At 45.0% G+C, this 15,522-nt stretch overlaps 1 protein-coding gene across 1 annotated transcript in view; it reads right to left on the bottom strand.

Moving 5' to 3' along the window:
• Positions 1-4,014, bottom strand: part of SEC16B (SEC16 homolog B, endoplasmic reticulum export factor) — a 40,742-nt gene extending 36,728 nt beyond the window's left edge. Inside the window, exons 1-2 of the mRNA XM_059412842.1 lie at positions 3,885-4,014; positions 1,350-1,703 (exon numbers count right to left, since the gene is read on the bottom strand). Coding sequence (XP_059268825.1) covers positions 1,350-1,645 — 296 coding nt within the window. The 5' untranslated portion in view covers positions 1,646-1,703; positions 3,885-4,014. The remainder of the gene's footprint in view (positions 1-1,349; positions 1,704-3,884) is intronic.
• Positions 4,015-15,522: the final 11,508 nt, after the last annotated feature.

Genomic DNA, 15,522 nt, shown 5'->3' with positions numbered 1-15,522 from the left:
GAGTGAGCAAGTAGGGGGAAGAGCAGAGGGAGACGGACAAGCAGACTCTACACTGAGCATGGAACCCAATGCAGGGCTTGATCTCACAGCTCCAAGATCATGACTTGAGCCAAAATCAGGAGTCAGATGTTCAACCAACTGAGCCACCCAGGCGTCCCTACCCTGTCATGATATTATCTTAGAATACCCCTTCCTCAGATGACTGTGTAGGTGTCCAATATGCCACTGTAATTCCCATGCATGTTACGTACAGATGGAAATGAGATGAAGAAGTCATGTTGGACTGTCTTAAATCTGATCGCCTTTATTGCCTCTACCCTTAACATCCCTTCCTTTGAGAATTCAGTACAAGAAGATTGGGGAAAGGAATGCTGTGTTTTTAGTCTCTTTATCAAGTAATAATTCTTTAGTATTTCACAGGAGCAAATGCTTTATAGTAACTGTCACAATTTCAACCTTAAATCTGTAGGCAGGTGAATATCGCCTCACTTGGAAAAAGCCGAAGTGAAACATAGATGACTTCTAATATTCCATAAAATATTAAATCCTCTGCTATCAATTAGAATTCAGGAACAGGGGGCACCTGGGTGGCACAGTGGGTTGAGCCTCTGCCTTCAGCTCAGGTCATGATCTCAGGGTCCTGGGATCAAGCCCCGAGTCGGGCTCTCTGTTCAGCGGGAGCCTGCTTCCTCCTCTCTCTCTGACTGCCTCTATCTGTCAAATAAGTAAATAAAATCTTTAAAAAAAAAATTCAGGAACAGATTCTCCTATAATTACTTCACTGAGATTTCTTTGTTCTGAACTTGGAGGCTGCAGCCTTAGACCCGCTTTCTCTGAGGTTGATTTCATTTTCTAAAACGTTCCCATGTATTCATCCAACACATATTTGTTCCAGGGGTCTATCACACCCTAAGTTCTGTTGTAGGAACTGTGTCTCTTCTTGGTGCTGGTGGTGTCAACGCTCACAACGCTAAGAACTTTTTATAGGAATTTCTAGGACAGACTTTTCTGAAATCTACAAATATTACCTTTTGCAATCCCAGAGCAAGAGGGAGTCATCTTCTGCCTTGAATCCGCCGTTCTTTCTACCCCCTGCCCTGGCCCCAGCCCCAGTCACACTGCCATCACCTCTTTAAGAAGCCCCATGAGGGGACAACAAGGAGGGAAATACTGTTTACAGTCACCGAACTCCAGGTTGGGAGAGGAACGTGTTTAGGGAAGTCCGTGTAATCGGGTAGAGAAGGAACTAGAAGAAAAAGAGCAGGAATAAAAGGAAAAGGAAGAAGGAAAGGAACGATCTATTCAGAAGCACTTGGGAGTTGGGTGAATTCCAAGCTCCAGAGCCATACCTTGAATACAACTGGCCGGGATAAACACCTTCATAATAGTCAGCCCCGGACACAGGCCAAGGCCTTTCCCCAGGCCTGGATGCATAATGAGGCTGCTGGTGGTCTGTCCTGGGGTCCTGCTGTGATGCGGGGCTCCTATGGGTGTCTTGTCGCTGGTGGTACCTCTCTCCATTGTGCCAAGAGTGAGGAACGGCCCGATGAATTCCCTCTCTCTGAAGCCCTCGGTCTGGATCCTTTGCTGGAGCTGTGGGCCTCCCCCGTGGCTGTGGTGGCCACTGGGGAGCCCAAAACTCCATCCTTGACCCTCAGAATTTCCCTCGTATTTTTAGTCAGTTGTATAGTTATTTCTTCTTCCTGCAGACCAAAAACAAAACAAAACAAAACAATCACCATTTAGGTTTATATCCAAACATGATGACTGATTAGGTTTTGCAAAAAAAAAAAGCACCTATGGTCCTCAAAATCTTTTTTTTTTTCTTTTTTCTTTTTTCTTTTTTTTTTTTTTTTTTTTTTTTTTTTCAAAATCTTTTAGCTAAAACAAAACACATAGACATGTCTGGAAAAAAGGTCAAGCAGATACACGAAATAAATAACAGGCTAGGGGCGCATGGGTGGCTCAGTGGGTTAAACCCTCTGCTTTCGGCGGCTCAGGTCATGATCCCAAGGTCCTGGAATCGAGCCCTCCATCGGGCTCTCTGCTCAGCAGGGAATCTGCTTCCTCCTCTCTCTCTGCCTGCCTCTCTGCCTGCTTGTGATCTCTGTCTGTCAAATAAATAAATTAAATCTTTAATAAATAAATAAATAACAGGCTAGACAATTATGTTGATGTTGCATTAAAAACTAAAAAGTGTCTTTGGAGCAACAATAGATGTGGGAGGCAGGGGAGGCAGAGAACAGGCAGAGATAAAGCTCCAAAACACTAGCAAAGTATTCCAATTAAATACATGTTTGTTCATTTATCCCATCAGCAATGATTCCTTCAACAATTACTGTGGAAGCCCTCGGCTATCAGAGAAATAGGTGAGCTGAGAGCTAAGCCAGAGTTTAAACCCTAAGTCTGCCACTTATTCACCAGTTAATTTTCTCAACCCTCAATTTCCTTGAGAAACAGAATGGGTAGCTTTGCAGGAATATTTTCAGAGTCAGTGATAACTTATGCAAAGTGCCCAGCACACTGCCTGATACACGGTAATTGTTCGTTTTAACAGTAGTTGGTGTTACCAGAGATAAACTAGGGCAGTACGAATGGATGAAGACATTTCCCAAACAAAAAGAAGCTGCTTAAATTGACCTTAAGAGACCTCTTTTCTGAATCCTTAACCACTTAGAAGAACAAGGCTTTGTAATGTGGCATGGTTGTCTCTCCTCCAAGAGAGTCAAGTTTGGGATTGTTCTAAAGACCAACTAGACAGCCATGTCTCTGTCATATTCCCAGCTGGGAACTTTTTTTTATTAAATTTTTTATTTTTTATTAACATATAATGTATTATTAGCCCCAGGGGTATAGGTCTGTGAATTGCCAGGTTTACCACTTCACCTAGCTGGAAATTTTTAAATCTGGAAGTCTTCCAGCGTCAAATTAATTTTCCCCACTTATTTTTCAAGATGAGAAATAGCTCTGAAGACGTTGGCCTCCAAGTTCCTCTGCCCCTGTATCACAGAGGAGCACCTGCCTGCAGCTGTCTCAAAGAGAAAGCACGCATTAGCCCTTACTGGTGACTTGGGGATTCTCCTACATCAGGAGAATACATTAGCTCAGTCAGACCCCATGTTTTTTTCTCTCGTGGGAACTGTTTAAGGCTGAAAGATTCCGATCAAATACAGTTAACTCGCTCCCACTCCTGAAACTCCCAACCTAACATAAAAACATTGTATCAGAACATAAGGTCAAAGGGTATATGTTGAAATCAAGATTTCACTGGACTTGAATGCTGTAAACCCAGGGTCCACAGCTATGAGCCAAGAGCTACGAACAGAACATAGAGAAGAGAAGTGCCTTCTACCTCAAGACCAGTTAGAGCTCAGAAAAACTCATACCTTCCTTCCTGTGTCAGCCCCCTCCCTTGAAACCAGCCAGGTGCCATGCAAGCCTTTTCCAGCAAATCCCAGCAAAAGCCAAATTCTCCAACACAGTGAAAGGGTACATGGGCCTTTCCATGGAATTTAATACCACTTGGACAAAAGTAAGCTCAACAAGAAGGAAGCCTTTTTCGCCTTGTCCCCGGATTTTTTCACTAGATAGCCCTTCTTCGGTCGCAGAGGACCAATACCCCATCTCATTGCAGAAATCACTGCATATCAATCGCTGACATATCAACTCCCATAGGTTAGACCTCAGGTTATCGTTAAGGACCCCAAATGAAAAGCACCCACGATTCTCAAAGTGGAGACCTCAAATCTACATTGACAAGCCACACTTTTGCATTCCTGTAAGTGACCCTCCCTGGCCCCAGCAAGGGTGAAATTGCCTTTCCTAATCCGATAGTACAGCACAGTCGAGACAAAGAGAGCAAAGGAGCTAGCGTCCCCACGCACCTGCTCGATGGCTTCCCCATTCCTCCAGTGCCGCTTCCTTCAGCACTCTCCAGGCCCAAGAGTGTCTCTCTCCTCTTGGGGAATGTCAAAGTCCAGGTGCCACATCTACCAAGACTCACCTGGCCTTCAGATCTCCAGCCTGTCAGGTGTCTGTTGCAACCGCCAGCCTGCATAGAGTTGATTCACGAGGGTAAAGTCCAGCCCCACTACCTTGGTTGGTCGGTTGGTTGGGGACAGGGCTGCCTGGGCGCATTTGCTCAGAACCCTGTGGGAGGCTGGGGCTGAGCCCATGTCACTTGCATCCAAGTCCCAGAGCAAACAATGAACAGAGACAGCATGGAGAGGAAATGCAGAAAGCCTGAGGCAGCCTGGCCAGGAGAAGCGCACCACCTCTGGGGTGTTGACTCAGGGCTCTGCCGCTTCGGGCTCTAACGCTCATCCTCTGAGGCTGTTTCCTCCTCTCTCGATGACGGATAAGGGGAAGGGGGCCCTGGGTGACTCAGTAGGTTAAACATCTGCCTTTGGCCCTGAGGGTCCTGGGATTGAGCCCCGCATCATGCTCACTGCTCAGCAGGAAGTCTTCTTTGCTCTCTGCCCCTCCCCCCATGACCTCTCTCTCACTCTCTCTTAAATAAATAAAATCTTTTAAGGAGGGCGGCAGAGCCCTCACTGGTGTGTAGTAATCACCTGGTATGTCTGGTTCAGGGTTTTCTCATTATTGTTTCTTTCTGTTGGGTTCTGGTTGTGGCGGCAGGTAGAAGGCAAAATGAATGCCTGATATTGAACTAAAGGCATTGAGAAGTTTTCTATTACAAAAAGAAAATCATTGTTTGCATTTTAAAAATGCATTTCTTCAGGCAAACATAGAGAAGCTTATGTCCGATTTTGAATCACTGTTTTAAAATTTAACACATCGTCGTGTTAGATACCTTAAGCTTGCATCATGTTATATTTCAACTATCTCAATAAAGCTGGAGGGAAATAGATAGAATTCAGAATTTGCTCTAAAAAGGCCCAAATCACTTACTCTTTCTTTCAACAAACACTTACTGAGGGCTTATTATGTGGCAGGACTTGAGACACAGAACTATGAAAGACAGAGTCCTTGACTTCAAGAAGCAGGAGAAAGTTAACCTCTCATGTTACTACTAGTCCGGGGAAAACCACCTTGGTGGGTCTCATGGTCAGAGAAGGTAATGTACCTAAGCTATAAGATTTTGTCTCAGACCTTCAGCGGACTCCTAGCTTTGGCTGACTTCAGCTGACTGCCAGCCTGGCAGCTGGGTATAGCATCTCTGATCACAGGTGAGAAACCCCCCACGGGTAAGCCATTGGCTGTTCTGCCATTTTTAATCCTCCTGAGAAGGGGTACTAGAGAAGGACACACACATTAGCTCCAGGAATCAAAAGAGGGCTGATTATGACATAGACCCATGTATCCAATTATGTTTCCAGTACATCACGGTAATATTCCTGAAAATCTGATATAACTCTTTTGGCTAATGACACGACGCTAGTCCTGTCCTGAGCACCAGCTCGCAACATTACTGGAATGTTAACTCTGAAAGGGACTTTGAGATTATTCTAGTGACTTCACTTGGTTGATGATAAAACTAAGTTCCTGAGAAGTGAAGTGACTTACCCAAGACCACAAAGCTAACTGGAAGCTCGGTCAGGATTGCAGTGGTAACCTGAAGTTACATTGCACCCAGCTTCCAAGAGCTGAATTAAGAACATTCCGGAATGTTCTTAGGAACATTCAGGAACATTCAGTAGTTAACCACTGATACCTGCAATCCATCATGGTGGGAGGATTTACACAGAAACTCCCAAATACTACAAAGAAAGGTGGTGGCTGTTGATTTCAGAGGGAAAGTTAAACAGCATACTAAGGATGACCCCGAAGTCCTCCTTCCTGATTCAGTGTTCTTTTAACAACAGAATTATCATTCTGTTACTAGCTTCCATTGCACATCCCTGGTTTAAAGATCTAGCCCAATTATTCCAAATGTTCCTTTTGTGAATCCCAAAGCATCTCTAATCATCTCAAGTGTTATTATGAAACTCTTCAAATACTCACCAACCAAAATTAATTTTAATTAGCTTTAATTATTCTATATCAACATATGGCAGACAACAGTATATGGGTCATGGAATGAAATAGATCGTGGTGGGATCTCACCGCTTCAAAGGTTTGGAATTTATCAACCTCTGCCTTTCCTAGCCCCACGTACCTACAGTTACTAAATCTTTCAAACTAGCAGCTCAATTCCTCCTGGTTTCTAACCAAATCTGCACAGCTAGATAGTATAATAGCAGTTCGTCCCCACCAGGAGGTGGGCTAAAATTAGTCCTGTCACCCCAAATCCTAGTGGCAATGCCCTTGCATGATCCCATAGTCTTCCAAATGCTAGAATAGCTACAGTCTTCACATTATCCCCTTCTCTAGGTGTCCTGTCCTCATGCCCAATTCCTGCTCTCCATTCCAACTCTCCACTGGAATTGGAGCCCAGGCCTCTGGTTAATTGATGTGAATTTCCTTTCTCAGTCTCTCTTCCCCTTCCCAAATGCCAGGCCACTGACAAAATTCTTGCTTCACATAGGAGCAACTATCCTGGTCCGACACCTGTCTAACAAGAGTATCATCGCAGCTAGTAATGTTGTTACTCTCTCCCCACAGGACTAGTGCTGATAGATGTGAACACCCACCTGGCTCCAGGTCAGGCTGGCCAGGAATACGTGAGCGCTACGATTTAGTGACTGCCTACTCTTGCAAGGGACAGACAGCCCAGCGGTGGAGACGCACCCCAAGCTTGACCCCATTCCTTTACTAAAAGTAAAATTTTAGAAAACAGACTGAGAGGCCTTCTCCAACAGGTTAACAGTAATTATTTGTCTGGATCATGGGATGGTGGAGGATTTTTCTCTTCTTCCTTATCCATCTTTCCTAACTCTTCTATAATAAACATGTTATTTTTATTTATTTTTTTTAAGATTTTATTTATTTATTTGACAGAGAGAAATCACAAGTAGACGGAGAGGCAGGCAGAGAGAGAGAGAGGGAAGCAGGCTCCCCGTCGAGCAGAGAGCCTGATGCAGGACTCGATCCCAGGACCCTGAGATCACGACCCGAGCTGAAGGCAGCGGCTTAACCCACCAAGTCACCCAGGTGCCCCATAAACATGTTATTTTTAAAGAAAAAAATCAACTAACATTATTTTTAATCAATACTTGATCCAAATGTGTTGTGATCATATCAGCAACAATTATGCTCTCATGGGCAACAATTATGCTAAAAGGGATAGGAACACCTCAGAGTGTCCAAGATTGGTTAAATGTTCAGTCCACACTTCTGGAAAGAAGATTCCAGAAGTCATTCATTCACTAAATAAATGTTTATTAAACATCGACTATATGCTCAGCATTGTCACAGGCATAGGAGATAAAGATAAATAACATATAATCCCTCCCTGTAGAAGCTTTCAGTCCAGTGGGCAGCAGTGGGGAGAAACAAAATATATGTTTAAATAAGAAGCATATACACACACACATATATATATGTATGTATTTTTGCTTATAAAACAGAATCAACATGAAATGATACTCTGTTAAATGTAGAAAATGAAAAAAGAGAAATGAAGGACAATTCCAAGTTTCCAGGCTGTTGAGAGGGGACCACGCTGCCTTTTGGGGGGATAATAATCTCGGGAGAGGAGACAGTTTGGTGGGGGAGATGGCACCTTCTGTGTTGCACTTGCTAACCAAGGGACCTGTGGGCAGTGGTAAGAGTGGTTAAGAAATAGCCGAAGCCGAGAGTCTGGAGCTCAAGACAGAGGTCTGAGGAGGGAGCCAGGGTGATTGAAGCCACGGGCATGGGTAGTGTTGCCTGAACAGTGCTGGGAATTAGAAGACAGGTCCTAGAAAGGAGCTCTGAGGAACACTGACATGTAAGAGCTGGGTATTGAAGGGGAGCCCATGAAGGAGAAGAGGGAGGGGCCAGGAAGGTAGGCAGAGAGCCGGGGGTGGATGGTGTTCCAGGACCCAGGGCAGGTGATGGCTCCAAAATGGGAGAGTGGTCAACCACGCCGACCTTCAGGGAAATGTTGAGACAGGCAACCAGCGGGAAGTGTTCTCCACATCAGTGGATTTGACAACAAGGAGATTTGATGATCATAACCGGAACCATTTCAATGGAACGATGGCCAAGGGAGTGAGGAATTCAGCACAGAAGTCACTTGCGCAGAGAACGGAAAGTAAGGAAAAGGAGACTGCCAGGAAACCCCCTCTGTCTAGAAGAACAGGGACAATCGCTAGGGTTGCTACAGGACACTCAGCTTGGCAAAACCAGGCTAGTGTGGACAAGACGAAAGGGAATCCCATGGTGATTCCCATGGAGATTCAGACTAGAAACACAGATGTTGAAGGAGTAAATCCCCAAAGAGGCTGGATAGATGGGATCTGGAGTATAGAAACAAAAAGGGAACCCAGCTAAGAGGAAGGACACCTCTCCCTTTAGAAAGGGAGAGGGAGGTAGAGATGAGCACAGATGGGCACCAGCTATGGAGAATTCTCCATGGAATAGCCTGCCAAGTTCCACTGGCTGGAGATCAGGGAGCATTTGGTATGGGACTTGATTCTAAGGGTTTGCTTCTGCCTGCGTGGAAGGTGGGAGTGCACAGGAACGCATGCTCAGAGGAACAAGCAGGTTGGAAACGCAGCTATTACTGGACACCTAGATGAACTCGAAGCTCCACGGGCACCCTGCCCAGCTGTGCTTCGTTCCATGCTACACCTGCCCGCGGTGCCCAGCACGGTGCCTGACATACGACACAGGCTCAGCAAAGTTTTTATTTATAAGTGAGTGGACACCTCGCACTGACAGCAGCAACAGCCTGACCATCTGATTCTACCCAGTGGTTTTCATACCCTGAGCATAGGACTAAATTTTAAGACTAAATAGTTTCTAGAGAAAGGGAAAGAGAATGTTGAGGCAGTAAGTTCAGGGGACTGACCAGAGAGCGGTTAAAGGATGGCATGTGGAGACGAGACAGAAACAGATGCAAATTATCTGCACACCTTGTAGAACAGAGGTCCCTATGTATACTTAAGAGTCACACTCCAGGGGTGCCTGGGTGGCTCAGTGGGTTAAGTCTCTGCCTTCGGCTCAGGTCATGATCTCAGATCAGGCCCTTGGGATCAGACCCCTGGGATCAGGCCCGGCATCAGGCTCTCTGCTCAGCAGGGAGCCTGCTTCCCCCCTCTCTCTGCCTGCCTGCTTGTGATCTCTCTCTCTGTCTCTCTCTCTGTGAAGTAAATAAATAAAATCTTAAAAAAAAAAAAAAAAAAGAGAAAGATGCTACAATGGGATGATGGGGGGGAAAGGACATTAAATCACAATTTTAAAAACACAAAGCACTTCGTTGTCACAGTAGGCATGAATGGATAATGTCCATACCTGCATTTCTAGCCACATCTGAGATGTGAAGGCTCTTTTAGTCAGCAAGCATCTCCTACCTGTGACTCTAAGAATGAGTCAAGAGGTGAAGGTTTCAGGCAGAGCAGACTCTTTACTCCAGCAAAGCCCCCACTCAGAGCCAGCCTTGGAGACTGGGGACTTGTGGACTCAGCTGGTCATTGGCCGCCAAGGCTTTGCCCCTGTCCTCCAGGTACACTGGGTGTCAGGCAAGGAGCCGAACCCATGTGCCAGTCAGCAGCTCCAGTTATCAGGAAGAATGTGAGCCAGGAAAACACGGTCTGAGGGCCAGCGATGATTAGCCTGGCCCAGGCCCCATCAGCCACCTGCCAATCCTAGGGCTGTGGCTCTTAGAAGTGGAGGTTTGGGCACAAAACAGATTTCCTCCAGGACCAAGGAGCACTGTGTAGGCACACTCCTTGAAATGTCACCTGCCTGACTGCCTACAAAGCTGCCCTCCCCGCCCACCCCCATATCCCCAAGAGCCACGAAGTACATCACTCAAGAAAGAGAATGGCTCCAGTCTTCCCTAGCAGCCCTGGACTGGCAGACGTGGCCCACCTTGCCCTCACTTGACCTGTCCCCATTTTATCGATGCCCCCAAACCAGGATGAGTGGGTGGCAGACAGATGCCGCTGTGACTTCTGACCTCACCTCAAGGGCCAACGGGTGGTGGTGACTCACACAGCCACTACATAAAGCGCTGTCACCTCAGAGTGTTCTCCGAGTCAGCGAGGCTAATAGGACACAAATTCCCCAGAGGAGCAGGACACCTTATTCCGGAGGCCCCAGAATAAGCCTGTCTGGGAGTGAATCTCCGCTCCCCGCTTCACGATGCACTGGCTGGTGAATGTGGCAAGTCGTTCTGTGTCTCCTTGTCATCATCTGTAAGACGAGGACAATAACAGAAGTGACCTCACAGTGTTATTATAAGGGTCTAATGAGATTAACACTTTCCAAGTGTTTGTCATATAGTAAATGCTCAATAAATGTTAACTATTAGTTCCGCAGAAATGCTATAAAGTGCCTAGGAATGGTTCTACACAAGTCATCAGGAAGGGATTAGTTGAGGATCCATCACTGCTGGGAATCGCACAGGTTCTTAGTCCAGTGGTCCCCCTCCCCCCATGAAGCCAGGAGATCAAGGGAAATTATGTCAAATACTACCTAAGATGAGAAGAATGGATTAAAATCAGATCACCAGAATTAGAAACTTCAACAAAGCACAGCCAGTACTTCTCACGACAGAGCACCTGCAACCCGAGGAAGGGTGTGTAGGACGCCGCAGGATAGGCACCAGTTTTAATGTATAAGCAATTTAAAAATGTATTTTAATTTTAAACAAATACAAATATCATATTATTGAGTATTAAGGAATGCAATTCAAATCTGCATTAATTTTTACTATGAAGCATGAGACTTCAAAGAAATTTCACACCTGGAATGTGACAAATAGACACACACACACACACACACACACACACACACTTACACAGTCACACGCATGTACCTTGCACCCCCCAGATCACTCCTGCCATTTGCTGGAAATGTTTAAGAGACTCATTCTGAACAAGAACAGACATTCAGACACCTAACCAATGAGCTGGAAAGACTCTCTAGCAAGCGCCTGCCCCTGCGGGTGAAGCAGGATCTAAGCCAAGGAGACTCAGGCCAAGTCCTCACTCACATTCAGCTTGTGGCATTGCAGACCCTAGTGTTCCAAGTTCTCCTGCTGGATTCAGATTCTCTGCTGCATAAGACACTATAGGGACCCAGGAGCCCAGTGACACTCTCTTGGTTTACCTGGGGCAGGAAGTGTTGGCTCTCCAGTGAAGGTGGGTCCTCAGGCTCCTTATGGAAACACACCCCAGTATTTTAGAGTCAAGATGCCCTTCCTGATGTCTAACACACACACGTGACTCAGAGTCTGGTTAAACCCTTTGAACAAGGGAAAGCAGCCATCATGGCCATCAGCAGCCTTCTCCTCCCCATCCCATTGATATTTCCTTATAAAATGTCCTTCCCTCAATCATTTTGAGCAGCAAAGGCCCAGGGGAAAGAAAATAGGAGTTGACTTTTGGATTTCGTCTTAATTATGGCATTTCCCAGCCATGTGTCTCAGAGGGTGAGGGGAGGGATGGGGGGGGTGAGCAGAGATCACTCAATATCTAGGAGACCTAGTTTCCTCATCTTTAAAATGAAATCTATAGGGGCGCCTGGGTGGCTCAGTGGGTTAAGCCACTGCCTTCGGCTCGGGTCATGATCTCAGGGTCCTGGGATCGAGTCCCATGTTGGGCTCTCTGCTCAGCAGGGAGCCTGCTTCTCCCTCTCTCTCTGTCTGCCTCTCTGCCTACTTGTGATCTCTCTCTATCAAATAAATAAATAAAAATCTTTATAAAAAAAAATGAAATCTATAAAGTCCCCCCACAGGGCTATATGGGTGAACCGAAGTGATACACAGACAAACATCAAGGTGCCTGTTAAATGGGGAAGTGGGTTTTCAAAAACTCTTTGCCTTTCCTCTTCTAGGTTCCTATATTCTGTTAAAGGTGTGGGCAAAGCTCACGAGTGTGGTGCAGAACAGCAGTTACGAGCTCAGGCTTGGCGATCAGAATTGGATTGGTGTCCCAGAACCTCCAGGACTAGCTGGGGGACTTCAAGCCAGTTACTTAAGCTCTCAGTTGCTAAGTGTCCTCGTCTGCTAAATGATCTTAAAATAACAGTACAACAATCTTTACAAAGTTATTGTAGGATAGGGGCACCTGGGTGGCTCAGTGGGGTAAGTTGCTGCCTTTGGCTCAGGTCATGATCTCAGGGTCCTGGGATTGAGCCCCGAAGCAGGCTCTCTGCTCAGCAGGGAGTCTGCTTCCCCCTCTCTCTCCGCCTGCCTCTCTGCCTACTTGTGATCTCTCTCTCTCTGTCAAATAAATAAATAAAATCTTTTTAAAAAAAGTTGTTGTAGGATAAATGAGATAATGTACTGCTCATGGTATGTCATAGGTGCTCGATTAATAGTTGATGAATAAATGCATGCATGACCTAGGATAATCTCAGCACAGCACCTACACACAGCAAGTGTTGGACAAATGCTTATTGTCAATGTTGCTATTTAAAAGAGCCTGGCAGTAGACTTAGCTTCTGGGCTGCTCAGTGTATCTGTTCTAACTGAGCATTCATCACTGCAGTTCATATCTAGTTTTTATTCTAGCTGTTCCTTATTATTGGCTTAGAATCTAATCTGAGGTTATTGGTTTCCGTTTTTATTCTGCCCTCTGTCTCATAATTATCCATGACATTCATAGCTTCTCTTCCCTATCTATGCCCATCCTTGGCCCATTGTTTTCATTACCCAGTAGCATCAGTAGAGAGTTTGTCAATTTGAGGACAATAAAAGCAAGACAAGAAAGGGTAAGAGATTTCCCCCAACTCACACAGTGTCAGTATGTCATCAAGTGGAGGAAAAATCAGCCACAGGACTTCTAGTCAAAGCTTTGTTCAGAAAAGCATACCGATTAGAAATAACCATGTGACACACTTAATGCAAAAAAAAAAAAAAAGCAATTATTTAGAAAGCTATTCCATGAGAATACAATGATTACAATCTTCAAACTATCAGTCAGTGTAAATAGGTTCATTCAACCCAAGATATACATATAGATATATAATCATAAAAATGAGAACTCAAAGGTTAATTTCTGTATTTTCTCCTTGTCCCATTTGTTAGTCAATAAATGTGCATAACATTTTGCTGGTTCTCTTCCTCTGCCCACTGTTCCATGGACAGAAAGAGCCTATGCCTGTACAGAGTGTCAGTACACACGTTATTTCAGCGGTACTCATCCCTGCTCTCTCAGTTTGGATAAATGACTGCAGATACAGCAAAGAAGCCCAGGAGTGCTGTTCTAATGCTGAACTGAGCACATCAGGGCAACTTTCATAGGAGACACTTACGATGCCAAGAAGCAAAGTTCAAACTTCAGTTTCTGGAGGACATCAAAGGGCATGTCAAGATGATGGAGAAGTTTCTTTTCTAAGCATAGGTGTCTGCAGGTATCACAAGGGAGATGGCCAAAGTTCATTATTTTCTGGGAGGATCCCATAAATGAATGTTAGAGTTTCCTGGCATGGTGAGTGACTACTTACTGCCTTTCCCGACATCGCTTCTGCGATGTTTCTGCACCAGCTTCCTGAGGATATTTCCTTTCTCACTGAAGATGCAATACTTTGTATGATATGGACACTATGCCATCACGACCTGGTGCTGATCCAAATGTCATTTAGTGAATGAATTATGTCATTAAGTGAAACTGATGGGGGTATATAGCCTTACTCCTAAAGTGAAAAAAAAAAAAAGATTATTTCTATCATTCAACAAATAATATGTTAGACAAATATTAATTCATTATTTGTTGTAATAAAAGTATTTTCTCCCACGGAAGCTGAACCTCTCCATATTTACTCTGATAAAGCAAAAGGATCCCCAAAATGTCCCTGCTTCTATTTAATAACCAAGAAATGAGAGAGAAACTGAGTACATTAGTCTAGAAAGAGGGGAAGGAGAGCAAGAGAGAACGTGTTCCCCCATCAAAGGCTGTCTAGGTTAAAGGCTCAGAGATAAGGGAGGGCCTGTGTATTCAGCATATCATCAGTGAGTTTTATGTGAAGTGTGGTTAAAGCCTCAGGTACAAAAAGAAGTTGCTGGAGACTGTGTCTGCGTCCCCCCACCAGTTTGTATGTTGAAATCTAATCCCCATGTGATGGTATTAGGAGATGGAGCCTTTGAGGTGATTAGGTCATGGGATAGAACTCTCTGGAACGGGATTAGTACTCTAGTAAAAGGAGCCCCAGTGCCCTCCATCAACACTTCCGCCAAGTGAGGACATGCTGCGCACAGAGACACAAGGACACAGGTTATCTGTGAATCAGGAAGCAGACCTCACCAGACTCCAAATGAGCCAGCGCCCTCAACTTAGACTTCCCAGTCTCCAAAATTGTGAGGAGTAATTTTCCATTGTTAATAATCTAGCCAGCCCGTGGAATATGTCACAGCAGCTCCACAGACTAAGACAGCAGTGGTAAGAGCTGAGACTGAAATAAGTCAAGCAGAGAGAGTCAGTTATCATGTGGTTTCACTTACTTGTAGAGCATAAGGACACGGAGGACATTAGGAAAAGGAAAGGAAAAGTGAATTGGGGTAAATCGGAGGGCGAGACGAACCATGAGAGACTGTGGACTCTGAGAAACAAACTGAGGGTTTGGAGGGGAGGAAGGTGGGAGGTTGGGTGAGCCTGGTGGTGGGTATTAAGGAGGGCACGGATTGCATGGAGCACTGGGTGTGGTGCATAAACAATGAAACAATGGAACACTGAAACAATAAAATTAAATGAATAAAAGAAAAAGCTTAGACTGAAGAGATTGTCCCAGCTGCCTCAGCCAGCCACGTGGGGCAGCATGTAGCCCCAGCTCTCCCCAATTCCTACGTTGTTTGTACACACGACGGCCAACATTGCTATGTCCGCCTCCCCATTGTCCTATGCTCCGCTCAACTTCCCTGCCCCCTCTCAGTTTATACAGCACGTATAGGACTGACCCTCCCTCTCTCTAAGAATCGACACAAAATTCCTACCTGGACAGTAAAAGTCTCACAGCTCCTTGGCCAAAGTGATTAATTCAGAAGTTAGCATGTGCCCAGGGAAATGTCCAAGAAGTATCGTCTCTGAACTTACATTTGGGCTACTGAGAAAGAAGTGTGTTCCCCCCCAGCGAGTTGACTAAAATAACAGAATATCAACGTGGAGCTCCAGGCAGCCATCTGTCCACGACTCATTCATTCAATAGCTGTTATTGAATAACAATTACATACCTCATGCAGTTGTAGGCATTAGGAATACAGAAATAAGACATAATTCTGTTTCTTAGCTCTTCACCCCCAACTCAAAAGGCAAATAAAGTAAATTAATCACTTTAATAAAATGTGATAATTGTATGGAAAGCACCTAGATGTCCATCAACAGGATAAAGAAGATGTGGTATATATACACAATGGAATACTATGCAGCCATCAAAAGAAATGAGATCTTGCCATTTGCGACAATGAGGATAGAACCAGAAGGTATCATGCTTAGCGAAATAAGTCAATCAGAGAAAGACAACTATCATATGATC

This window comes from Mustela nigripes, chromosome 10 (genome assembly GCF_022355385.1).
Source record: "Mustela nigripes isolate SB6536 chromosome 10, MUSNIG.SB6536, whole genome shotgun sequence".
NCBI lineage: Eukaryota > Metazoa > Chordata > Mammalia > Carnivora > Mustelidae > Mustela > Mustela nigripes.
This window is presented reverse-complemented; position numbering and strand designations above follow the sequence as displayed.